The sequence below is a fragment of the Cydia amplana genome, chromosome 6, assembly GCF_948474715.1.
Source record: "Cydia amplana chromosome 6, ilCydAmpl1.1, whole genome shotgun sequence".
In the NCBI taxonomy this organism is placed as follows: domain Eukaryota; kingdom Metazoa; phylum Arthropoda; class Insecta; order Lepidoptera; family Tortricidae; genus Cydia; species Cydia amplana.
The window spans coordinates 11,517,629-11,544,442 of NC_086074.1; the positions used below are offsets into that span (position 1 = coordinate 11,517,629).

At 37.8% G+C, this 26,814-nt stretch overlaps 1 protein-coding gene across 1 annotated transcript in view; it reads left to right on the forward strand.

The window, feature by feature from the left end:
• Positions 1 to 26,814, forward strand: part of LOC134648889 (phosphatase and actin regulator 4) — a 95,318-nt gene that overhangs the window by 42,269 nt on the left and 26,235 nt on the right. The window contains exons 3-5 of the mRNA XM_063503484.1: positions 6,574 to 6,741; positions 7,213 to 7,311; positions 11,384 to 11,566. Of these exons, the coding sequence (XP_063359554.1) occupies positions 6,574 to 6,741; positions 7,213 to 7,311; positions 11,384 to 11,566 (450 nt within the window). The remainder of the gene's footprint in view (positions 1 to 6,573; positions 6,742 to 7,212; positions 7,312 to 11,383; positions 11,567 to 26,814) is intronic.

Genomic DNA, 26,814 nt, shown 5'->3' on the forward strand with positions numbered 1-26,814 from the left:
ACGACGCTGTTCATCAAACACTTGATGATCTAACCAGTATAAGAGTGCTCTCTGACTAAATAATTATAGTTGTTGTGTCTGTTTAGATCAGGTTAAACTTAAGGTGAAAATGTTTTGTGAGCTGCCAGTGACAACAAGACAGTACAATGGTGATTTACGATATTAAGCATTGTGATTACGGATCTTGAGTTCAACTTATACTAGAAGATGTTTTGTGCTGCCTCATCGTCCTGATCGATCAAGCTCGCGTAGGCTGCGAAACATCTGCATGACTCATTTCTTATCTACGAAATTACGGGGTTTGGTACCGTAACCTGTCTCTAACGCGTCACCAACCTTCAACTTGGATTTACTACGGGTTTATTTCGTACACGGCAGTTATCAAACTGTGATAACGAGTGATATTATCGATGTTAGAAATAATGCGTGATACCCATCGTGTTCCTTATGAGATAGATAGAGATAGAGTTTTCTAAATCGTCCAGTAATTTATTTATACCCACAATTCGTTTAAATTACTGTCAAAAAGGTACGTTTAACACCGATGGCAAGGTCGAATGATAGCATTCTTTCATTCGTTCCTCTTGTTCTTGTACTTAAGTATTTTTCGTAATATTATGTCTGACATGGATGGATTATTTGTTCGTCATAAACACTATAGTGCCAAGTATAAGTATCTAGGTTAATCCAATGAGAATCCACGTAGCCGGAGTAAGTACCGATACTATTACGAAAGTATGCCGTGTACTCGTATCATAACGTGATTATTCCCGAGTGTGTTTAAAAAATTAACAATGTTATCAAATGGTTTGAACACTAGACACAACACATTATTAACTTCCCGGAGTCAAAGCTTAGTTATCTCTTAATTGAAGATATATTACAAAAAGCGGCAAAGTGCGAGTCGGACTCGCCCATGAAGGGTTCCGTATTTAGGCGATTTAAGACGTATAAAAAAAAACTACTTACTAGATCTCGTTCAAACCAATTTTCGGTGGAAGTTTACATGGTAATGTACATCATATATTTTTTTAGTTTTATCATTCTCTTATTTTAGAAGTTACAGGGGGGGGTGACACACATTTTACCACTTTGGAAGTGTCTCTCGCGCAAACTATTCAGTTTAGAAAAAAATGATATTAGAAACCTCAATATCATTTTTGAAGACCTATCCATAGATATCCCACACGTATGGGTTTGATGAAAAAAAAATTTTTGAGTTTCAGTTCGAAGTATGGGGAACCCCAAACATTTATTGTTTTTTTCTATTTTTGTGTGAAAATCTTAATGCGGTTCACAGAATACATCTACTTACCAAGTTTCAACAGTATAGTTCTTATAGTTTCGGAGAAAAGTGGCTGTGACATACGGACGGACAGACAGACGGACAGACGGACAGACAGACAGACAGACAGACAGACATGACGAATTTATAAGGGTTCCGTTTTTTGCCATTTGGCTACGGAACCCTAAAAACAACATTAATGCACATACGGTGTTTGTTGTTGTAAACATGTTTGTAGACTGTAGGTGTCAACTACATAGTTGTTAAATTTTGTTGTTTTGTTTATGGTAAACATGCCTTTAATTACTTGGTTTAATTATTGATAATCGTATGACAAAATAATCTCAATTAATCTGATTGTTGTCGGCAGTAAAATGTTGGTCTGGTGACTTTTCTTTATTTCTTGAAATTTATTAGTTCGACCAAACCAAATCCTGGTGTGGAACAGCTAGCAGAAATTAGAAAACAAAGGATAAGTATTATCCACAATTAACGTTGTTCTCTGTTGAATGTAATGTAAAATGTAATGGCGTGAGTACTTACACCTACATCTCATTGAACTCTTCATCCGAAGTGGATACGGATTCCGATTCCGTATCCACTTATTTTCTGCCATTTATATTTTTTTGTAGGTATGTTGTTTATTTTCCATATGTCTTTTTGCTAAATAAGTGTTGTAATTATCGATTTAGTTAAGCGGGTATCTGCGCTCTGGCATAGCTGTGTTTATTGCACGATGCCCTGAATTTGTTATCATTAACATTGTAAATGTAAGGGCTTTTATAAATCGATTTCAAAGGTCATTCGTTATTGCCGAGCACGCATACGCATTAGTACCTAAAAACAACAAGTAGGTACGTCGTTACTCCTCGGTAACCCTACTACATATTTATTTAATAATACCATAGAAGGATGGATATTGAGAAGCGACGTTTATGTTTGACATCATTACAATATTGATGGCCGAAATCTGGCGTGAAAACAATTTTAGTCTAAAGTATAAACTTTATTACTTTTACAAGCCTTTTTTCCTGATACTATTATGATTATGACAGTCCGATTGCCCTAATTTTCTCCAACCGATCTGTTATTTAGTAGTAAATTGGTGGTAGTAAATTATCCAATCCAACTGTAGGTCTTAGTCCCTGGGAAATACAACGTTTAGTTAGGCATGACTTGGCCTTAAACTATTGGTTTGTGGATCCATTCCACTTAGGCCAAACATATAATACTAGAAATTCGAGTGTAAGTATATGTAGACATAATTTAATTGAAGGGTACACGGAAACAACTCAAGAACATGTCTAGTCACTTTTTAGGGAAAATGAGAATTTATCTCAAAATGAAGAGCTCTTAATGAACTATTAGTTAAATCTTTTGCTACCACTGTATAATAAATGTAACACAACTTTATTTTTAGTTAAATAATACCTTTTTTACCATACGTTTTGACATTTTCCCAAATTTTAAAACCGCGATTACTCAAAATGTTACTGAAGTGACTAGACATGTTCTTTCCGTGCACCTTTCAATTACATATGTTTCAATTATATCAAAGGACATACCTAAATACGTGTCCCATGAATCAAACATCTGGTTTTCATTTAGTCCTAAAAACGTAACGGGGATCCCTTCTCTTAATTGAACGGGTAGAAAGTGTCTAGTGTCTATCAATTTACAGTTCAAATAATGATCTATGAATCGATTTGATTGTATCGTTCTTGCACACACTGTTGCTTGAGTTCGACGCATTCAACCCTTTTACCTGTCTCGAACCATCCGGGCATTTCGTGCAGGTAAAAAACTGGAATGGTCCCAAATATGGAAGTGCTTCCCTCGCTGCGGGTGTACGTACACTCTTTGAACCTTTCTTATTTTATTTGAAACATGATGGAATGACACCGTAAATACACTTGCCCGTTTATTTATTGGCTGTTATGATGAGAGTAAAATTTCCTTGAGGAATATAACACAATTTCATTTAAATTGGACTTGTTTCAATGCTCACGAAGAACAAAACCTGTAATTCTTAATATGAGGAATCCAAGAATCACCTAACTTGGGACGAAAACTGTGCACTTCGGTATAAGACTGAAGATGTTACTTGAATATTAAATAAGTAATTGAACCGTGTTTTGTTTTATGCATGACCTGACCCCAAACTTTCGTCGGTTTATCCTGTTCCATCTGTGATTTTAACAAACAACTGTTCAATTTTGATACTTCGTTTCGTACTCATTATACTGATTTATAAATCAACGTCCCCAAACTGTAGAAATAGTAATATGTATAGTGGTAGTATGTATAGGTAATGTTAAAGTTTTCTCTTTTGTATGTTCCCGTTGTTATTGTGATGGGTACAGACAGCCTTTGACAATAGGCTCTCGACATAATGGAGCCATTTATTCTGTCAATGTATGAGGAGGTATATTGTACGTAGGCGGTGTAGGTGTTGTCATTATACATATATTAGGTGTTGACGAGCGCCATCTTTTAGTTTTTTAAATTGTTAATGACACTGAAATTACGCTTCATAGTTTCGTAATTTGATATAGCACGTAGAAAATAATATTTAAGTAATTATTTAACCGTAGTTATATATATATATATATAATTTAGTTAATTCATAGTTATTTACGAAACGAATCTACTATGCAAATATGCAAGGACAGCGCCCTTTTCAATCATGTTGGAGATGTTTGATTGATAACATTCCGTTCTTTTTATTGGGTAGACTTTATTTATCATTCATGCTTTTTTTTTCACAGTTAAATAGAATAGGGTATTTGACTACCAGTCAAATTAGTTTCTTTTTTCGAACTGTCAAAACGATTTTGCTTCAATTGAATTTATATAAAACACTAGCATGTGACGTCACGATCAAATAACCCACTCTTTATAGTTTTATACGGGTTTAATAATAATAATTGTGTCTAAAAATTAATCTTCTGGTGCTTTATTTCATGCATAGTATAAAATAATTTATTTTAAATACAGTCAAATGCCCTATTGTAGTGTTAGATTTTTAAACGATTTGCCAGTATATAAACTGATGTTCCATATTACGGCTGACTATACTTTTCAAAGTGTTCTACAAAGCAGATTTTTTCGCTATTTTGAACCATGTAAAATATCGAAAAAGACATCTCATTATTGAAGGGAATAAGAGAATAGTCCCTGCGTACAAATGGAAACAAATACATTCGTCCAGTATGGTTAATTAATTTAATTCTAAGTCTGCTTTAATAGTACCTACCAGGGATGTTGCGGATGCCGATTTTTGGACATCCGCGGATGCGGATGCGGATGCGGATTTTTAAAGGCTCACATCCGCGGATGCGGATGCGGATGTCAAGATTAGGTACTTAGAAAACGTCAAATATTACATTTTTAGTTTTTTTTTTTATTAAAAAAAAAAAGAAACGTTTAGTATTTGAACAAGAATATAGGTGCGTTATATTTAATAAACAGTAACTTGGCCGACTTTTCTGGATCTAGACCAGTGTTTTTCAAAGTGTGGGTCGCGACCCCCAGGGTCGCGGCACTTGTCCAAGGGGGTCGCGAAGTTCAGCTTTGAGAGAAACTTATGGAAAGCAATTTAATTGTTTAAACTTAAAAATAATCAAATCCTTTAAAATTTAATGTGTAAGTATCTGGTAAACTGTATTTTAAAAGTGAAGGTTTAACTGTATTCAGTGTGAAGAATGAGCTTGTTTCATTCTGACTCTTAATTTGTCAAACCGCGGTTCCTGCCGCGACACGCAGACGATTAAATCATTTTCCGAATTCAATCTATTTATTCAATTTTTAGGGTTCCGTAGCCAAATGGCAAAAAACGGAACCCTTATAGATTCGTCATGTCTGTCTGTCTGTCTGTCCGTCTGTCCGTCTGTCTGTCCGTCCGTATGTCACAGCCACTTTTCTCCGAAACTATAAGAACTATACTGTTGAAACTTGGTAAGTAGATGTATTCTGTGAACCGCATTAAGATTTTCACACAAAAATAGAAAAAAAACAATAAATTTTTGGGGTTCCCCATACTTCGAACTGAAACTCAAAAATTTTTTTTTCATCAAACCCATACGTGTGGGGTATGGATAGGTCTTCAAAAATGATGTTGAGGTTTCTAATATCATTTTTTTCTAAACTGAATAGTTTGCGCGAGAGACACTTCCAAAGTGGCAAAATGTGTGTCCCCCCCCCTGTAACTTCTAAAATAAGAGAATGATAAAACTAAAAAAAATATATGATGTACATTATCATGTAAACTTCCACCGAAAATTGGTTTGAACGAGATCTAGTAAGTAGTTTTTTTTTTATACGTCATAAATCGCCTAAATACGGAACCCTTCATAGGCGAGTCCGACTCGCACTTGGCCGCTTTTTTGGTTTTGATATCGACCATTGATGAAAACGTAAGCTCGCATAAATATGAAGTAGCAAATGGGATCAAAATTTTAAGGGCTTTTTTGCCAAACACTGACCAGTGGTTCCTTTGTTATAGGTACTAGATAGAAAAACGTAGAAACGGGGTTTGGGGGTCGCGAAAAATTTTAGTGGTCATAAAGGGCCGTGACACCATAAAGTTTGGAAAACACTGATCTAGACGATTTCGTTATAGGTAATTACGAAATTACCTAGCACTTACGCCGCCGCTAAGATGTTCCTGTACCGACTTGTTCGACATCCGCATCCGCATAAGCTCCGCATCGATTTTATGCGGATGCGGATGCGGATGTTGAAAATAATGCGGAAGTTCCGCGGTTGCGGATGCGGATGCGGATGTTCGCAACATCCCTGGTACCTACCTAATTAGTTTAAAAGGTTACAAAATTATAATACGCTTTGGTAGGTAGCGCTAAAGAATGTAACTAAATCCTTATGAATAATTAGTTTTTGTATGTAAAGTTTATCTAACGTGAACGTTATTGCCAAGGGCCCGTTTCTCAAAGGCTTGTTACTTGTAATTTGTAATACAAGTGGAAGTCCCTTTCTAATAAAAGCTGTCAAAAAGTGACATCCGCATGTGTTACAAGTTACAATCTTTTGAGAAAGGGGCCCCTGAACGGTAAACCAATTTTTTTAAACAACTTTATTTGACAGTAAATGATCTGCATACTTATACTGCATTTAATTTGCACAATAGATAAATAAATATAATTGTAATGTCGACACGTGTACATTTGTATTATGTACTTATAACTAATAAGCGATCAAAGTACCTACCTATAGAAACATTAGAAACTCGACTCGACCATATTAAAAATGTGTTCTGCTATTGCTTGCAGCCAAGAAACAAAATGGCACAACAGTGCGCACCAACAGCCTGGGGTCGGGCGCGCGAACGCCGCCGGTGGAGCGGACCAAGTCCAAGTTCTCGGCCCTCGGTAGGCTCTTCAAACCTTGGAAGTGGAAACGGAAAAAGAAGTCGGAGAAGTTTGAAGCAGCCTCTAGAAGTAAGTTGATATTGCAACATTATTTAATACAGTAACAGGAACGCCTGCTAGTATGGACCAACAGACTAGGACAGTCGCCGGTATCGGTAGAGCAGATCAAGTCCAGATTCTCGGCGCTTGGTAACGTAAACTCCCCTAACCTTGGTAAAGTATTTGTATGAAAAATCAGAGTGGGCGGTTTATTTATCTATACTCAGTGAATCATAACCACGGGAATGGGTTTTGTGCGGCTCAGGCTCAGTAATTATTTTTCATTTTCTACGTGATTTAATTCTATGAAATAAGTGAATGCCGTTCCAGCTAGCCACCTATTAAAATAAGATATTTACAATAACGTTATGGCGAAGGCAAACGCATATTATCTTAAACTTGACAGAACATTATTACTTCTACGGCTTGAAATCATTGATTGTATGCTAATTATTTTAAAGATTATACTTTGTTATTAATGATGACCTTTCTTCTTTGCAGCTTTAGAAAGGAAGATATCCGTCCGAGCAAATAGAGATGAGCTGGTGCAGAAAGGGATCCTCCTGCCGGAGAGTCCCTGCGCGCCGGTGCCCGAAGCTAGTAAGAATACCTACTCTGTTTATTTTTGATTTGAATAATAACGGACCGTTATAGGGAATAAGAGTCGATGAACTTTTTTCTGTTGCTCTTTGCTATGGTATTGTCTCAGGAGGTCAGTGCTTTTCTTATGCCAAAGACGTTCACAGATGCCCATGGTTACTGTCTAATATTTACCTTCAGTTTACTTGGTTTAGGGTGGCAGGTGGCACGTTTTATACACCGTGTTTTTTTTTCAATCATATAATATCTTCATAAATTGAAGAGCATTTTATATAGATTTTCGCAAAGAAATACGGAAGAAATTGTAACACTTAGCTTCTAGGCCTAAGTCAAATAACAATTACAAAACGTTGATTGAAAAAACCCATTACCAATACTTAATTAGATAAGAAAATCATGTACGAGTATGTACATTGAGAAAAGTGTGACACGTCCTTCATACGATATGCACTCCATTAGTCTTGACTGTAAAAGATATTTGCCTGTATGTTTCTTATGTTATTCGTCAACACGTTTACTGTTTACATCAATTCCTACATTTCTTAAAGTGAGACATGCATGGTTCATGGTATTTAACACAGCGGTATGTGTCGGTAGATATTGTTTTTCTTCAAAACATGAATTCGTTTAAAGTAATTGATTATACACGCTCACGCATCGCATTACATAAAAGCGTATTTTGTCAATTATCACGATCACGATGGCACGCTTAGTGCTCGCTTCTCGGTGTGCAGCTGACTATATTAATTCAAGCAAAGTTGTTAGATTTTTCATAGCATCAAGGGACTGTAGACCTGAGTATATAGTTTAAATATCAACTCGATACCTCCACGCGTTCCGGAGATAAAGGTTCTTGATAGACAGACGGACGGACGGACAACAAAGTGATCCTATAAGGGTTCCGTTTTTTCCTCTTGAGGTACGGAACCCTAAACATAGTGATCCTATAAGGGTTCCGTTTTTTTCCTTTTGAGATACGGAACCCTAATAACATCGCTTAATTAAGCTTTATAGCATCGGTCGCAGACGTTTCTGCTTGTAAAATTAATTACCCTAATAACAGTTATAAATTACAAGAATAGTTTAATATGTTATTAAGTTAATTTTCTTAGAAAACACCTGTATTTTTTTGGCAAACAATCTTGGTGTTATTGTATCCCATAAGCTAGGTAACAAAAGTAACATAATTAGTTAAGGTTTGGATTTACAGCTACCTATTGTCAGCAACCCCTTTCACATTATCTATTGGCTCCATTTAACCTTATTTCAAATCAATAGTGTAAAGATACTGACAAAAATGTGGTGACTGGGTATTTTGGGCAAAGATATATAAAGTTAAAGTGCTATAAAAAAGTAAGTAAGTGTAAAGAAGAAGATAATGGGAAAGAAGGAGCTTATATTATTATGCGAAAAGTGGTAATTAAAATAATGTCAGATATGCCAATTTAAGTACGATTCCCACCGAACGGGCGGAGTCAGCGCGCAGTTCACATTTGTACGGCCGCAATAAGCCGGTCGCCTCCTCGCGGACGCGACCGGCTCCGGACGGGCACCACCGCTTCTGTCATACATAATGTATAGGCAAATTTAAATTGCGCTCCGGCGCGGCCCGGCTCCAGCCAGTTGGAAAGAATCGTACATTAAAATGCTAATACGCGCCTTTTGGTGCTATGGAGTGACCCATTTTTAGGGTTCCGTAGCCAAATGGCAAAAAACGGAACCCTTATAGATTCGTCATGTCTGTCTGTCTGTCCGTCTGTCTGTCCGTCCGTATGTCACAGCCACTTTTCTCCGAAACTATAAGAACTATACTGTTGAAACTTGGTAAGTAGATGTATTCTGTGAACCGCATTAAGATTTTCACACAAAAATAGAAAAAAAAACAATTAATTTTTGGGGTTCCCCATACTTCGAACTGAAACTCAATTTTTTTTTTCATCAAACCCATGGTTACTGTCTAATATTTACCTTCAGTTTACTTGGTTTAGGGTGGCAGGTGGCACGTTTTATACACCGTGTTTTTTTTTCAATCATATAATATCTTCATAAATTGAAGAGCATTTTATATAGATTTTCGCAAAGAAATACGGAAGAAATTGTAACACTTAGCTTCTAGGCCTAAGTCAAATAACAATTACAAAACGTTGATTGAAAAAACCCATTACCAATACTTAATTAGATAAGAAAATCATGTACGAGTATGTACATTGAGAAAAGTGTGACACGTCCTTCATACGATATGCACTCCATTAGTCTTGACTGTAAAAGATATTTGCCTGTATGTTTCTTATGTTATTCGTCAACACGTTTACTGTTTACATCAATTCCTACATTTCTTAAAGTGAGACATGCATGGTTCATGGTATTTAACACAGCGGTATGTGTCGGTAGATATTGTTTTTCTTCAAAACATGAATTCGTTTAAAGCGTATTTTGTCAATTATCACGATCACGATGGCACGCTTAGTGCTCGCTTCTCGGTGTGCAGCTGACTATATTAATTCAAGCAAAGTTGTTAGATTTTTCATAGCATCAAGGGACTGTAGACCTGAGTATATAGTTTAAATATCAACTCGATACCTCCACGCGTTCCGGAGATAAAGGTTCTTGATAGACAGACGGACGGACGGACAACAAAGTGATCCTATAAGGGTTCCGTTTTTTCCTCTTGAGGTACGGAACCCTAAACATAGTGATCCTATAAGGGTTCCGTTTTTTTCCTTTTGAGATACGGAACCCTAATAACATCGCTTAATTAAGCTTTATAGCATCGGTCGCAGACGTTTCTGCTTGTAAAATTAATTACCCTAATAACAGTTATAAATTACAAGAATAGTTTAATATGTTATTAAGTTAATTTTCTTAGAAAACACCTGTATTTTTTTGGCAAACAATCTTGGTGTTATTGTATCCCATAAGCTAGGTAACAAAAGTAACATAATTAGTTAAGGTTTGGATTTACAGCTACCTATTGTCAGCAACCCCTTTCACATTATCTATTGGCTCCATTTAACCTTATTTCAAATCAATAGTGTAAAGATACTGACAAAAATGTGGTGACTGGGTATTTTGGGCAAAGATATATAAAGTTAAAGTGCTATTGTAAAGAAGAAGATAATGGGAAAGAAGGAGCTTATATTATTATGCGAAAAGTGGTAATTAAAATAATGTCAGATATGCCAATTTAAGTACGATTCCCACCGAACGGGCGGAGTCAGCGCGCAGTTCACATTTGTACGGCCGCAATAAGCCGGTCGCCTCCTCGCGGACGCGACCGGCTCCGGACGGGCACCACCGCTTCTGTCATACATAATGTATAGGCAAATTTAAATTGCGCTCCGGCGCGGCCCGGCTCCAGCCAGTTGGAAAGAATCGTACATTAAAATGCTAATACGCGCCTTTTGGTGCTATGGAGTGACCCATTTTTAGGGTTCCGTAGCCAAATGGCAAAAAACGGAACCCTTATAGATTCGTCATGTCTGTCTGTCTGTCCGTCTGTCTGTCCGTCCGTATGTCACAGCCACTTTTCTCCGAAACTATAAGAACTATACTGTTGAAACTTGGTAAGTAGATGTATTCTGTGAACCGCATTAAGATTTTCACACAAAAATAGAAAAAAAAACAATTAATTTTTGGGGTTCCCCATACTTCGAACTGAAACTCAATTTTTTTTTTCATCAAACCCATACGTGTGGGGTATCTATGGATAGGTCTTCAAAAATGATATTGAGGTTCCTAATATCATTTTTTTCTAAACTGAATAGTTTGCGCGAGAGACACTTCCAAAGTGGTAAAATGTGTGTCCCCCCCCCCCCTCTAACTTCTAAAATAAGAGAATGATAAAACTAAACAAAATATATGATGTACATTACCATGTAAACTTCCACCGAAAATTGGTTTGAACGAGATCTAGCAAGTAGTTTTTTTTTAATACGTCATAAATCGCCTAAATACGGAACCCTTCATGGGCGAGTCCGACTCGCACTTGGCCGCTTTTTATAACTAGGAACTAAGTATTTCTATACGCAGTGTTCAATCCCATGTCCCCTTCTAACCTGTAATGACTCCGCAGATGAAGACTCCCCCACATACGAAGAGGCGCCGCGCGAGCCGAATGCCATGGACCGCGGCATCAGCAACGCGCACGCCGCGCTGCAGGCGCAGCTCGCCTCGCAGCTGCAGCACCAGCAGGCCGCGCTCGCCAGCGCGCTCGCCGCCGCGGCCGCGCACCACTCCATACACAACAACAACATAGGTCAGTCCCGCATGTTATCTATACCAGTTATTGATTGTAGATGAGACGTACCTAATGTCTCAGAAGAAATCGTGTCTCTAGTTGAAATAGGCGCTGTACTTCGCCATATGGTTTTGGTTACTGGAAAATTGGGTATTTTTATTTTGTCTCAGACTTGACGCATCTTATAGAATCAATGAAGGTTTGCATTTAAATAAGGACCCTAGTAAACATTAGTAAAATAGACGAGAACACTGGCAGTTTTACAAACTTAATAAATCGTAATGTTTTATATAGCGGTAGAGACCTCGGATCCGCGAGCATTACGAGCAAAGCTCCAGGACCTTGGATCGTAGAACGGCGTTCCAAATTTGAATCGTTCTACTGCTATCAGCCTATATTTATTTATTTTTTCTACTCCCGTACTTTTATTTGTCATTTAAAAGGTCGTACACACACCTTTAAACCCCTATGTTATAGCTGTCAAGACAAGTCTTTAGTCTATTCCCCGAAAAAGTATTTGTGCATACACGCAGTATCTTTTTGGTACTTTAATGATACTTCGTGTAATCACCACTTAAAAAATATTGTATGAAATACATTGTTGCCTACCTAATTTTAATTGTCATCTCTGACAGATGAGTACTAAGTGCATTGCTGCCAATTTACAAAATATTCATTAGGTTCTATAGTAGAAACAATAAAATTGCTTCAGAAGTCAGAAACGCGCATGTGACACCTGTAATATAGCAAGATCTATAGACTACGAACACCGCTTAGCGTTGCTTGTTAGTCTCCATAGGCTACAGTGGCCAAAATCGAGAAAAAAACTCTCCAAAATTGTAATTTAACTAAGAGCAAGTACCAGGGCCTCATGAGTTACAAGAAGGTGTCGCTGAAATGAAAATTATTTTTGTTGAATGAAAAATATTTGTTAAATTTACAAATTTTTTTCAAAGTGCTTGGTCGTAGAAAAAGTATTGTATGCAACGTTGTTTAACTGAGTCAAAAAATACTCGTGGCGTCTTTATTAACAATTTTCGGCTTCGCCTCAAATTGTTACCCACGCCACTCGCCTTTTTTGACCCCTCTTAAACAACGGTTGCATAAAATACTATTATATTATTTTAAAATTTAATTCAGGCAACAAAGCCGATAATTATTACATATATCTTATAGACATATATACATATTATTTTATAAACTTAAAAAAACTAAACACTGTTTATGCTATGCTAAGTGCGATCAGTTGGAACTGGTGACCGCGTTGTGTTTACCGGCTTCTTAATTAATAGGTAATTCTTGAATGCAAACTTAAAACTTGGCGTCAAGACAAATTGGAGCGAAGACTGTTGTGGGTCATTGCGCTAAAGAAGTGGTAGTAGTAGATTACTTTTAAAAGTTTACAAACATATCTCGTCGGTATTGAACACGGGTTGGCACGAAAAATGTACAATTCCACTCAATAAATAATATTATGGAACATTTCATAAATGTCGTTGATGTTATGTGACTTATGTTGTATGAGTGGTGTAAGTACGAGGGGTGTTCAAAATATTCTCGGTATGAGAATGAAAACAAACAAGTACGAAAAGTTTGATATTTTTATTTTTCAATATACTCCCCCCCTATGTTCATACACTTAAAAGATCGATCAATTATTTTTTTTAATCCTGCATAAAAATATTTTTTATCTTTGGTGTAAAAATGCTCCTCCACTGCCGCCTTCAATGCTTTATCATCGGAAAATTTATTTCCACGCAGATCCTTTTTAAGATTGGGGAACAAAAAGAAGTCGCTGGGGGCTAAGTCCGGACTATACGGTGGGTGAGTAACAGTTTCAAACCCACATTCAACAATAGCTGCCTTGGCAATATGAGCAGTATGGACGGGGGCGTTGTCATGTAGAAGCATAACACCTTTGGTTAACTTTCCTCGCCTCTTTTCTTTGATTGCATCCTTTAATTGACGTAGAATGTTAGCGTAGTACTGTCCTGTGATATTTACACCTTTTTCTTTATAATCGATCAGTAATACTCCTTCACAATCCCAAAATATCGTGGCCATGACCTTGCCAGCTGAAGGGATGACCTTGAACTTCTTGGGATGAGCTGAACCCTTAATGTGCCACTGCATGGACTCTTGTTTACTCTCTGGGTCATAATGATGAACCCAGGTTTCATCTCCAGTAACTATTCTTTGCAGCACCTCATCAGGATTTTCACCGCACAGGTCAATAAAATCGGAACAACAAGCTACACGCATGTCTTTTTGAAGCCGAGTCAGCATTCGCGGAACCCATCTTGCACTTACTTTTGACATATTAAGATGGTCATGGATAATATCATGTACGGTACCAATAGAGAGATTGGTTACTTGTGCTATAGATTTTACCTTCACTCGACCATCTTCCAATATAAGTTTTTCCACTTTATCAATATTTTCTTGTGAAGTAGCTACTACAGGCCGGCCAGGTCTAGGGTCGTCTTCAACACTCTCCCTTCCACGTTTAAACTCGCTTGACCACTTTTGAATGGTAGATAAAGAAGGAGCAGACTCACGGTAAACACAATCCATTTCCTCTTTTATGGTTTTTTGATTTTTACCCTGTTTTGTCAAGAATTTTATCACGCATCGATGTTCTAATTTAGTTAACATTGTCAATTCCCACATGATGTTCATGTTTGTTCAGCAATTGCAGAAAAACAAAAGAACATCTCGGTTCGAATTATACTTTTTTTTAATGTCAATGAATAAACCTTAGCGGCCAGTAACGAAAGAAATTTTAGAAGAGGTTGTAAGATATCAATACCGAGAATATATTGAACGCCCCTCGTACAAATCACATAAAATACAATATGTCTTGTATTTTCCATATATGGAAACCACAAATTTAATGATGTTAATATGTGATGCACCCAGTTTTTCGCATCACAATACATGCATAAAGTTTCACTCATAACTGTCACAAATGTCACAATACGCTAAACTAAAATGTATACTACCAAACCTCGGTTTTTATGTTCCTTTGACAGTTTTCTATTATCTGTGGTTTATTAATATCATCGTTAACGTATCGACCACAAATTGTTTAAAATTACCTATAGGTAGGTAGGTACATAGTTTTAGGTATTTCGTGTTCATTCCTAAGATGTACTTTATTATTTGACCTTTATACAATGACGCCGCAGGAATGCCAATTAATTTGTATGCAATCTGCGATGAACCAGATCACGAGTTCCAAACGAAACGTAATAATGTTGTGTCGACTGTAAAAATATAACAATCTTGTTTATTTTTTTACTGATATACTTAATAATTACCTACTCATCGTGTGTGCATTCACTCATTATCTGTATTTAAATATTAATATAAGGCTTATGCCTGAAATGGATGTTTCCGCGCATCGAAACGTAGTAAATCAGTGCAGTTTTATACGTATTAAAATTCATTTGGCTGGTATTTTGTTATCGTTTAGCGATTAGTTAATCTCATTCAATAACGCGCAATAGATAGTGCGCCGTGGGTACTCGCGTTTCATTAACGATGCCATTGTGTAGTGTGAAGTGTAGTAGCTATAGAGCACTAGTTTGTATGCTGTCGTAGGATGTATGAGCAACGTACAATCTGTAATAATTCATTTCTGTGCTGTGGCTTTAACACATTTTTGTTTTCATAATCAAACAGTATGGTGTTTCACCAACTCGCCTCCCTCTAATGTCTCCTATTTCACTCCTTGGGAGACGATTCCTCTTCTCTTCTTTTTGTTTTATCTACTTCATTTTATTGTATCAGTTATGTATAAGTATAATATAATTCTATCCTGATATGTGATTACATCACTTAGGTACTCTTGTAATATTTATATGGATTGTCGGTCAGACTTTAAAATGGCGGAGTCGTATCGAGAATATTTTTTGTGTTTTGCTCATTAAAGTTGTTTAAAGCGTAATATTGATTACTTATTGTGCAGTGATGTAACGTGGAAGTGTGCATCTAATGAAGAATAAGCCTTAAAAAGCGTTTACCCATTCTTTAGTCAACACCCGGCGACCCTTCGTGGCCATTTGTAAAGTCCAGCTATCATAATAAAACTACCGAACAACGTCATGCTCTACGAGCACACTTTTGACATTGGCGAAATAATCATAAATTTAATGGAAGCCATGTTTTGGCACATTTTGATTATTTGGACAGTGTTGAAAATTTGCGAGTTCCTTGCTTTTTAACTTGTTTGTTTCTTGGGAATTGCCTAGGAAGCGATTTATCTTTAGCTGCTATGTGAAGCATGTATGTATTTGAAGCGTTTTCTAATGGTATTTAATAAACCGGCCAAGTGCGAGTCGGAATCGCGCACGGAGGGTTCCGCGCCATCAACAAAAATAGAGCAAAAAATCGTGTTTTTTGTATGGGAGCCCCCCTTAAATATTTATTTTATTTTATTTTTAGTATTTGTTGTTATAGCAGCAACAGAGATACATCATTTGTGAAAATTTCAACTGTCTAGCTATCGCGGTTCATGAGATACAGCCTGGTGACAGACGGACGGACGGACAGCGAAGTCTTAGTAATAGGGTCCCGTTTTTTACCCTTTGGGTACGGAACCCTAAAAATGATTCTGATGAACCGAATAATTAAACCTAACTTTCGGCCGAATATTCCGCAAACTCTATATTCGTCCCATCTCTATTATGGTGTTTAAATAAGCCTGATGGTTCACACGAAACTGAACCGTAATAAAGGCCTATATCTCCCCATAAACCTTTACCAAATACTCAATCCTCTCCCGCACAATTTCGCACAAGGGTTAAGCTGTAAATGTCCATGTTGTCGGTTCGACAGCGAACAAGGGATGCTTATTATTTATTCCACTCTCCGACTTTATATAGCAAAAAATGAATTCTTTTTTGGGGCAAAATTATACACCGTGAAACGCAATTTGACCGCACGGTCGGTCACTGGTGTAACTGTCTCGTTTACATTAATTGAATTAACAATACTAATTAGTCCCAAAGCTTTCCTAATTAAAAAGGCTGGAGTAATTTCAAGTCATGCCTTGCAAATGAACGCTCAACTAGGTTAGTGCTAGTGATTATTAAGTAGCAAATGTTGGACGCGCATTGATGACGAGTGGCTAGTTTGGCGCGTGCTGGGAATTAGCGACATCCTGGCCAGAGTTGATTGGTACAGTAATCTATCTATGAATACGGCTAACGGCGCGTGCGCAAAAAAGAAATGCATAGTTAGCCTGGATAGGTTACTGTCAATAGTCTCTATGCTGTGTCCTGACAGGGCGCCGGACGAGCATTCACCTCTAGCCGGCCACTCGGGATGCAGAAGTAACGCCATTCATGACGTCACTTAGCATAGTTAACAGTGTTAACACCAGGGATCGGATACCGGTATTTTTTGTATGGGAACGGAAACGGTATTTTTTCGTTCTTTGCTAATTACTTCATTTCTAATTGGGCAATCTAATAATACGAAGTCGTAACCTAAAAACACAACTGAGTCCTACATTTTGAGTATAAAATAATTTGAAATATATGGTTATTTCTAAGTTTTTGCAAAAAACCGGTTCCGATCCCTGGTTAACACCCAATACGCGACAAGCGTTTAAAAAGTCACGCTATCAAAGCAGAAAAAGAACGCGTTAGACAACAACGGGAACTTTTCTAGACGAGGTAAAAGTCAAACAATGTGTTATAAATAGATGTATTTATAAACTGCATAATCTCTCATCAGTTTTAGTAACTAGTTTATATATTTCAAAAGTTTGTGTTAGCCGGTGAAACACGATAAGTCTCACGGCAATATCAGCGGTTTTATTCATGACTGAACCAGGGAACGATCGTACACAATGGAGGCATCGAAATGGAGACGGTTTTATGGAAGTTATATGTCAGGACGTGCGCTAGACGTTGCGACGCGGGTGCTCGTGAAAGTCTAGATCTGGCTTTCAGTGGTCGGGGGTGAGAGGGGGTATGTTGGTGCGAGCGGCGGCGCGCGCCTCAGTGCTCGCCCGCCCGCGCCCGCGCCCGCCGGCCCCGCGACCGACCTGCCGCAACCAGCACCGAGCGCGAGCCGCCCTAACCTCATTCTATCTACCCACGACATACGCCACCTGTCAAATCACCGGCTAATCTTATGTCATCCCCCATAGACGCCACTCTCCGCGCCGAAACTCCGCGACCGATGACACGGTATTGACTCATGCTACGTAATGGGACTTTCCCGCTGTACTTACGACCCGAAAAAAGTCGTCCAAACGTAACTTTTCACGAGGAACCTTTGTGCTCTAATAAACAATGACTTCTTAAGTTCTTATTAGTTTTTATTCCTCAAATGAAAACGGCACAAATTTTCGTCGTTACTATCGCTCCTTTATATTAGAGGTTTGTTAATGAGTCAGTTCCACCTATATCTCCTGTGTGTGAAATCTAACTGAAAGTTGCATTTGTCATTAAGTAGGCAGTATGTGTCAAAGCGCGAGCTTTGCGGGCGGTATCGATCGTCGCCGGCACGGCAGCACGCGACCGCGGCCACTGCACCGGCAATGTCCCACGGCGCGGCGACCATAATCACCCGACACTGCTGCTCATTACCTTTTACTCGTTTTAAGTATTTTTAAAACAACATATTTTGCCAAGAACGGTTGCCAAGGATTTTAATGCCTAGCGTTAAACCTGTCATTATTGTCTTAACCTTTTAACGGTTTCATTTATATGTACTTCGAAACCGTCATTCCTTGGGTGTAAAGACAGAGATGAGCTTTTGTCCCCTGTACGATGTCGCCGGTTCCATGGCGACCATAATCTCTCGCCTTTATAAATGCTTTATATCCTTTACTCGGTCACAGTATTTTCCAACCAACATGTTTTATGTTGCTAAAGAACTGTTGCTGACGGATTTTAGTTTAGAGTATAATAGTCTAATAAACCTAATTTAAACGTTGTGCTTCTCCTAACGTACCGGTAGGTAGCGGTTTGACTTTTCATTGTTTATTTTATGGGTGTGTTGGCAAAGGCAATGTTGTCCCACGGCGTCTATAATCACCCGCCACTGGGAATGCTCATTACCTTTAGCTCGTTCAAAGTACTTTCAGAACAACATATGTATTTAGCCCAAGAACTGTTGTCGAGGGATTAAGTAAGGGTTTATTCAATACGAATTAATGTGCAGTTAAAGTGCAGTCTCAACTTTTTAGCGGTCTGACTTTCACTAATAACGTATTTTTCGGTAGATAGAGTCTGACCAACGTTTGACTCTATCGAAGTTGGCAGCGATTTTGATAGCCCAGACGGTGCAAGTGTTATTTTAAATTTCAAACTTGTATGAAATTATGACGTTTACTTAACACTTGCTCCGTCTGGCAGGGATCGGATACCGGTATTTTTTGTATGGGATCGGAAACGGTATTTTTTCGTTCTTTGCTAATTACTTCATTTCTAATTGGGCAATCTAATAATACGAAGTCGTTACCTAAACACACAACTGAGTCCTACATTTCGAGCATAAAATAATTCGAATAATATGGTTATTTAGAAGTTTTTGCAAAAAACCGGTTCCGATCCCTGCCGTCTGGACTATCAAAATCATTGCCAACTTGGCTTGGTCTGACTCTATGTGTGAAAAACACATGTTCCTATGATGGTAAAGGCAATATTGTCCCATGAGGTCTATATTTTTGCACCCGCTATTGTGGAAAGCTTATTCCCTTTAATTCGTTCGAAGTCCTTTTAAAACAGTACCTAGTCGCCAAGTGATTGAAATTAAGGTTAATTCATAAGTTTTCGTAGTAGTGGTAAAACACTCTAAATATTGGACAAAAATCAAAACAAAACAGGAAAAATAACATTCGTCACCATACGTTCGTCCATAATTCGTCGTCAGTCGTGTCATACGTTAATTCCTAAGTTCTCAAAAAGTTTGTACATTTCGATCACATCTTAGATTTCTATAAAAATTGGTATGCTGGTAAAGTACATGAAGCTGAACAACTTCCACCACATTTTCCAAAATGTCCCAGAAAGTTTCTAAGAAACATTCCTTTTTTGTTATCAGATTTCTTTACACATTTGGTAACAAAAAAGGAATGTTTCTTAGAAACTTTCTGGGACATTTTGGGAAATGTGGTGGAAGTTGTTCAGCTTCATGTACTTTACCAGCATACCAATTTTTATAGAAATATAAGATGTGATCTAAATGTACAAAATTATTGAGAATTGCTCAAGTAACATTTTCATTCGTTTTAGCGGTTTGATATTTCAGTAGAAACCTTTGACACCCTAACGATCTCGTTAGAGTTGTGTTTTAGGTGTAAGTGTAAGTGTATGTATGTATAGGTCACATCATTAAAAAGTTGTTAGTAGTCGTTATTAATGTAACCAAACAGTTGAAGCTTAGTTAATTGATCGTAAATCTATCATACTATTGAAGCGCTGGTGGCCTAGCGGTAAGAGCGTGCGACTTTCAATCCGGAGGTCGCGGGTTCGAACCTCGGCTCCTACCAATGAGTTTTTCGGAACTTATGTACGAAATATCATTTGATATTTACCGCTCGCTTTTCGGTGAAGGAAAACATCGTGAGGAAACCGGACTAATCCCAATACGGGCCTAGTTTACCCTCTGGGTTGGAAGGTCAGATGGCAGTCGCTTTCGTAAAAACTAGTGCCCACGCCAATTACTGGGATTAGTTGCCAAGCGGACCCCAGGCTCCCATGAGCCGTAGCAAAATGCCGGGACAACGCGAGGAAGATGATGATGATGAAATCTATCATACTATTACAAAGATTTTCTAGGCTACGCTTAAACAATTAGTGAAATCATGCGTGTGATTGACGGTATCCATGTTACAATAACCACTGTGTGTTGTCAGTATAATAATCGGTTGTTAGGTTTGAACATAGAGCAAGAAAGCTATTTATCGTGCTTTATTTATTAACCCATGTTGACAGTGTATGATCAGTAACAATAAATAAATCTATCTATATATCTATTGTGGTATTATCCACACAATATATTTTATATTTTTTCATAAAAGTGATTGTGGGGGAAACAAAAGCAGTGAATTGTAGTATTTATAAATCGGTTATGTAAATACCAATATAAAACACTTACTTTTATATATGTAGAAAAATGCATATCGTACAGTCAAACAAACCAAGTTTAGGTAACCCTCTACCTCTACCCTGTACTAGCGTCGTGTTCTTGTTGTTGTCAATTCAGTTTTTTTTATAATTTTTGATAATGACACTTGTAAAATATTCTCAATAAATACGGTTAAATTTTTATCATTAGATATCTAATTCTCATATGAAATCATATAACTTCTAGCAACGTAGATAATCTTACAAAGTGATAATTCAATTGATTATGTACACTTCCAAGTCTTCCAACTACAGAATTAGATAGCAGATAATAATTATTTCGCCTTATTGCGAGGGAAGTACATTATATCTAAGGATTGTCGCAGCGGGTCCAAGTGATTTTCTTGGACCCTTCATTTTATTGCATAAGGACAACCATGTGTTTCCATTAATACAGTATTTATTAAATTCAAACGCCAGAAAACATCTAAACAGACAATGCCTAAACTAAACCATTGAAGGTGAAGGTTGAAAATTTACACAAACGTGCTGTGGATATTTAGAATTTCACCTATAAAGAATTTCTACGTAATAAAAGTCGCAGGCGAAGGCTAGTTGTCTTACAAAAGTCTCCACAGAAGAGTCAACAAGCCGTCTTGTAATTTAACACTCTTCTCGTCAGATGTCACTGGCGACTGCGCCTGTCGAGTAAATGCATCACCTCAGGGCCCAGACGTAATTATAACTAACTTGGAAAGTTTTAATCTGTTTAAACAGTGTCTCCCGACGTCAGTTCAACGTTAAGGTATAAGCGTATAGATCTTGTGACTATACCTGTGTTGATGGCTTTGATTAGTTAACTTACCTTCGTAAAAAGTTTTGTTAGTTGCAGGTTATTCTAAGAAGTTTGTACTTTTTTCAGTATTCACGCCTCAACCTATCTAAATGATCTGCGTACATTACATATTCGTCGTATGTATAGGTATAATTTAATTACAGTATACGAAATCCAGTCTTCAAATCAATAATCTATTGGTGATTGTTGTAGCATGTTCTTCTTACGGTTGTTTTGTTTCGCTTTGCACAAATATTTGTGCTTGGTTTGAACCACTTACACCACTTCTTATTTCGAAATTGTCGTATTTGAGTATACGTTGGTCTTTATTCGTAACTATGTCGACTAAACTGTCAGCAGCAAATTGACTGTTTAAAAGTTGGTTACGCAGGCGCCGCTTAATTTCATACCATACATACCCAACTTTAATGTTGTATAGGTACCCTATATGGGTGATTTTATAAAAAAAAATGTAATTAAAGCCTTTGTAATTTTATAATAAAACATATGCATCAGTAATGGTCACATTTTCCTAAATGGGTGACAATTGCCACTCAAAGATAGTCTCGACCGAGGTTTCAAAGAGACCGCATTCACTCATATCGGGATCATTCGACCGTTGGTGGTTTCGGGCGGTAGCGTCTAACGTCGGTCGCGGGCGGCGGGTGGTCACATCGACCGTTGGCTGCGGCCGCGATTTGTTGAAACATTTTTTTTGTCTCAGTCTACAAACTACTGTCTCAATTAAAATAAAGCAATAAATGTTAAATATGAGTCCGTGGCTGAGTCGTACACGAGCGCTGGGCGCGGGCGAGTCGGGCTGCGGGCGTGGAGTCAGAGGCGGTGGGTGAGAGCGGGCGCCGTGTCGCGCGCGCCGCCCCGAGGCCGGCGCCTGCCGCCACCGCCGCCGGCGCCGAGGGTCTCTATGATGGGCTACATCATGGGCTGTGCCTGCTTAAGAGGTGAGTGACTGGAGGCGGAGTACGCCATGATGCACCCGCCTACGCAATAGTCAGCACGGGAGCACTAACGGTCTCTATATCTCACATACATGCTCTGGTAGTCTACTGTTGCTGCCAGTTTGTACAGTCTGCTACCTTACGAGTAATTCCGCGAATTTACATAAATTAAAATTATGAGAAAACTTATGGACAGCGAGGGCTACAATGTCATAGTTATTAGGGGTTTCGATTTAGCAGTAAACATTGTATTTCCCTAAGATGACTTTTCTTCAGTCCAGTCTGGACTGTGTCAGATGCGTATACGACTAATAATTAACTACAGAAACAACACAACACCTTTTGTGTGACCAAAGTGCATTCCTGTATTTACCAACTGATAACCAAACAACGTATACACGTAATGAAAGATTAAATCATATAATGTCGAGAACAGCATAAATACAGGCGATGTGATTCACGCAAGCATAAGATTTGTTTGGAGCAGAGCAAACTTTAACGACGTTAATTTAAAGTTATCGAGGCGAGGAGAGATGTGGGACTGGCGCCTACGATTCATCTGCAGCTTCACTTTGAATTGGGTAAAATATATACAGTAAGACAAGGCAGTAGGTAGGTACAAGGCAGTGGATATAGATAACCGTAAATCCATCGGCTAACTTCTTAGCACGTCCAAATTTGTATATTTAAATAAAGATCGATTGTTTCGCAGTCCAATAATCTACTTTTTTTCTTTTCGTAGTTGACAAAGATACACAGAAATGTCCCTAACAATGAAAAAACCGTTTTCCCGATGAATCTAAAGTAAATACGGAGTATAAACCCATTATTCAAATAGAATAGCGTTATACCTCCTAACAATTGTACTATAGCATATTTAAAGCTTTAAGGATTTGGAAATTCTCTGTCGATATTCATAAGTAGGTATTGCGCGTTGTAAATAATGTATTTAAATGGAATTGGGTGGAACAATCGCCAGAAATAGGTCTTTACTTTGCCATTTTGTTCCAAATTTCGTATTCCTTTTGTTAACCGTACAAAGAGAATCGTAACGTATTGAAGGTCTGGTTTGACCTCTAGCTTTAATGTAACTTTTCTGAGATTGAAGATCAAAAATTCTGTAGCCCAAAAACCCAATTTGTGGAGTACGGAGTACGGTTAGGTAATTGAAAGAGATATATCTTAATTTAATGTTTTTATTTTACTTGAGTGTACATAAGAAAATAATGAAACATAAACTAAAGTCGTTGTCGTAGTAAGTTTGATTAAATATATTTAATTAGGTAGGTACATACTTATATAATAAAAAGCGGCCAAGTGCGAGTCGGACTCGCCCATGAAGGGTTCCGTATTTAGGGGATTTTGACGTATTAAAAAAAAACTACTTACTAGATTTCGTTCAAACCAATTTTTGGTGGAAGTTTGCATGGTAATGTACATCATATATTTTTTTTAGTTTTATCATTCTCTTATTTTAGAAGTTACAGGGGGGGGACACACATTTTACCACTTTGGAAGCGTCTCTCGCGCAAACTATTCAGTTTAGAAAAAAATGATATTAGAAACCTCAATATTATTTTTGAAGACCTATCCATAGATACCCCACACGTATGGGTTGGATGAAAAAAAATTTTTTTGAGTTTCAGTTGTAAGTATGGGGTACCCCCAAAATTTATTGTTTTTTTTTCTATTTTTGTATGAGAATCTTAATGCGGTTCACAGAATACATCTACTTACCAAGTTTTAACAGTATAGTTCTTATAGTTTCCGAAAAAAGTGGCTGTGACATACGGACGGACAGACAGACAGACAGACATGACGAATCCATAAGGGTTCCGTTTTTTGCCATTTGGCTACGGAACCCTAAAAACGACTCAGAAAATACCACTCTGGAGACTAAAAAGGATTAGGAGAGCTGACGACAAATAGACAAGTATATGGAGCTAATCCAGAAGAATTACCTATGATAACAGCAATTTGATATTCGTATTTTTTTATAAATAATTCTAACGCTTTCATCTCCAAATTCATTGCTTTAAGTGTACACTATTGAAAATCTACGCTTTTGAAATCCATTCCCATTCATGACGTGGATCATACATTAATATTGCGTCTATAGCCGCATCGAGTTCGGCGTTAGCCAACCCGCTCGCCATGAATAATAAAGAAGTAATCCATGTGCGATACATTTGTAATAACTGCTCTGACGTCACAGTGCAATACTACATATGGTTGAATGACCGTAGCTGAAATTAAATAGGGTTCTGAGATACGATTTTGTGATATCGTTATAGTATTATAAAAAAACAAAAACAAAATGTATTTATTTCAAGAAATTATTTGACTTACTGCTTAGTGTTATGGTCATGAATACACATCGGTAACTCGTGGCATTTAGGTAGCACTTAAAAGATTAGTTTAATTAATTCCTTTTTTTAGTGGTTTCTTTTTCTCGACTCGTATAGGAAGAACATTGTCACATCACTAGTCTGTTAGAAACTGTCAAAAGTGCTACCTAAGTGCCACGAGTTACCGATGTGTGCTCATCACTAATCTTTTAAGTGCTACCTAAATGCCACGAGTTACCGATGTGTAGTCATGAATATTAAATTTAAAACAACAAATATCCGCTTAAATTACTTTCCGGGAGCCCATCGCCGAGGCTGTATCGTAGGTACGCTTGAAAAATAGTAAGCATACCTTTAGTAAAAAAAACCCCTGATATTTTTTCGTCTGCTCACCCTAGCTTAAATTTCAGATATGCGAGAGGCTGAAATTTTAGCAGTTTTTCCGCCCACGCTTATATCGTTGTATGTTGTACCTATCCATTGTTTAAACAGCGACCCGCTGACATTTTTAACTATATAAACTAACTTATTTACTTACATTTATTACTTCGTGATTTCGCAATTTTTGAAAACGAACATGATACAATTTTCAGTCTGTACACTTCAACCTTATTTTTTACATACATAAGTTTTAGATAAAGGGTACATAAGTATACTTATTAATTATTTATATTTCAATAAGAAAGACTTTGAAAAAACAAAGGTTACGGTAAATGCGGTAGGGTAGGTAATTCTGCTTAGTTTATAACTTTTTCTTTATTTTTTTCTATAAGCATAATAGATAGACAAGGTCGCCAGTAATATTATGGATAACCTTACTGTTATTGTTCATAAGTACCTATGTATAATCTGTGGTAAATACAATATCCTTTGACGTCACATTGCAGTTCTCTATACTAAATGAGCGCAGCTGGAACTGCATGTACGTGGGAGTTTGCAATTACAGCACTTTTATACGCCCCCGCGTAAATAGTTGTATTCTTTGTTAATTACATACCAGTTCTTTGCAGTAAAAAGAAAATTAAAGGAAAACACTATTAACTTATTTGATTAATCTTAACACATTTCGGATAACGTCTCTGATAAATATCACACAAAAATGTAATAGGACTCTACGGATACAGCAGATTTCTAACCCCCGTTTTCATCGTTTTAAAGAACTGTAGATAGCCTTTTTAAGGGTCCTTATTAGAAGGGTGCCAACTGGAACCCCTACTAAGACTGCGTTCGGTTGTTCGTCTGTCAGTGCGAATTCAATAACAAATAATTATTTTAATACAATCAAATTAAAGAGAAAAAGCTGGTAGCCTAGCGGTAAGAGCGTCGTGCGACTTTCAATCCGGAGGCCGCCGGTTCGAACCCCGGCTCGTACCAATGAGTTTTTCGGAACTTAGATATCTATGAAATATCATTGGATATAGGTATTAGCCAGTCGCTTTTCGGTAAAGGAAAACGTCGTGAGGAAACCGGACCAATCCCAATAAGGCCTAGTTTGGGTTGGAAGGTAAGATAGCAGTCGCTTTGGTAAAAACTAGTGCCTACGTCAAATCATGGGATTAGTTGTCAAGCGGACCCCAGGCTCCCATGAGCCGAGGCAAAAATGCCGGGATAACGCGAGGAAGAAGATGATGAAATATTGCTATACTTTTTTATGTCTGACATAATTTAATGCTGTCATTAAAAACTCGAATTTAATCATAAAACATTCATGTACATGTTGAATAATACAAGCAATTTGTTCAACGAAATTGTTTACTTTTTCAATATTCTGATTAATCTAATGCGGTCATTGAACCTGAAAATCTCGTTCTGTTGATTCTTTCTCCAGCATTAAATGAATGGCGATAAATTAAAAATTCACAACAAAGCGAGTCAGCGCGTGGGCGGGCGGCCGGCAGCGCTGAGGGCGGGCGGCGATCGAAGGGCGCGCGCGGTGCCGGCGTGAGGGCGGGGGGCGGCAGGGTAACGATCGTGCGGCCGCAGTGTTCAGTTCAGTCTTCCAGCCGCGAGCGCGCCGCGACGCCGCGACGATGAGCGA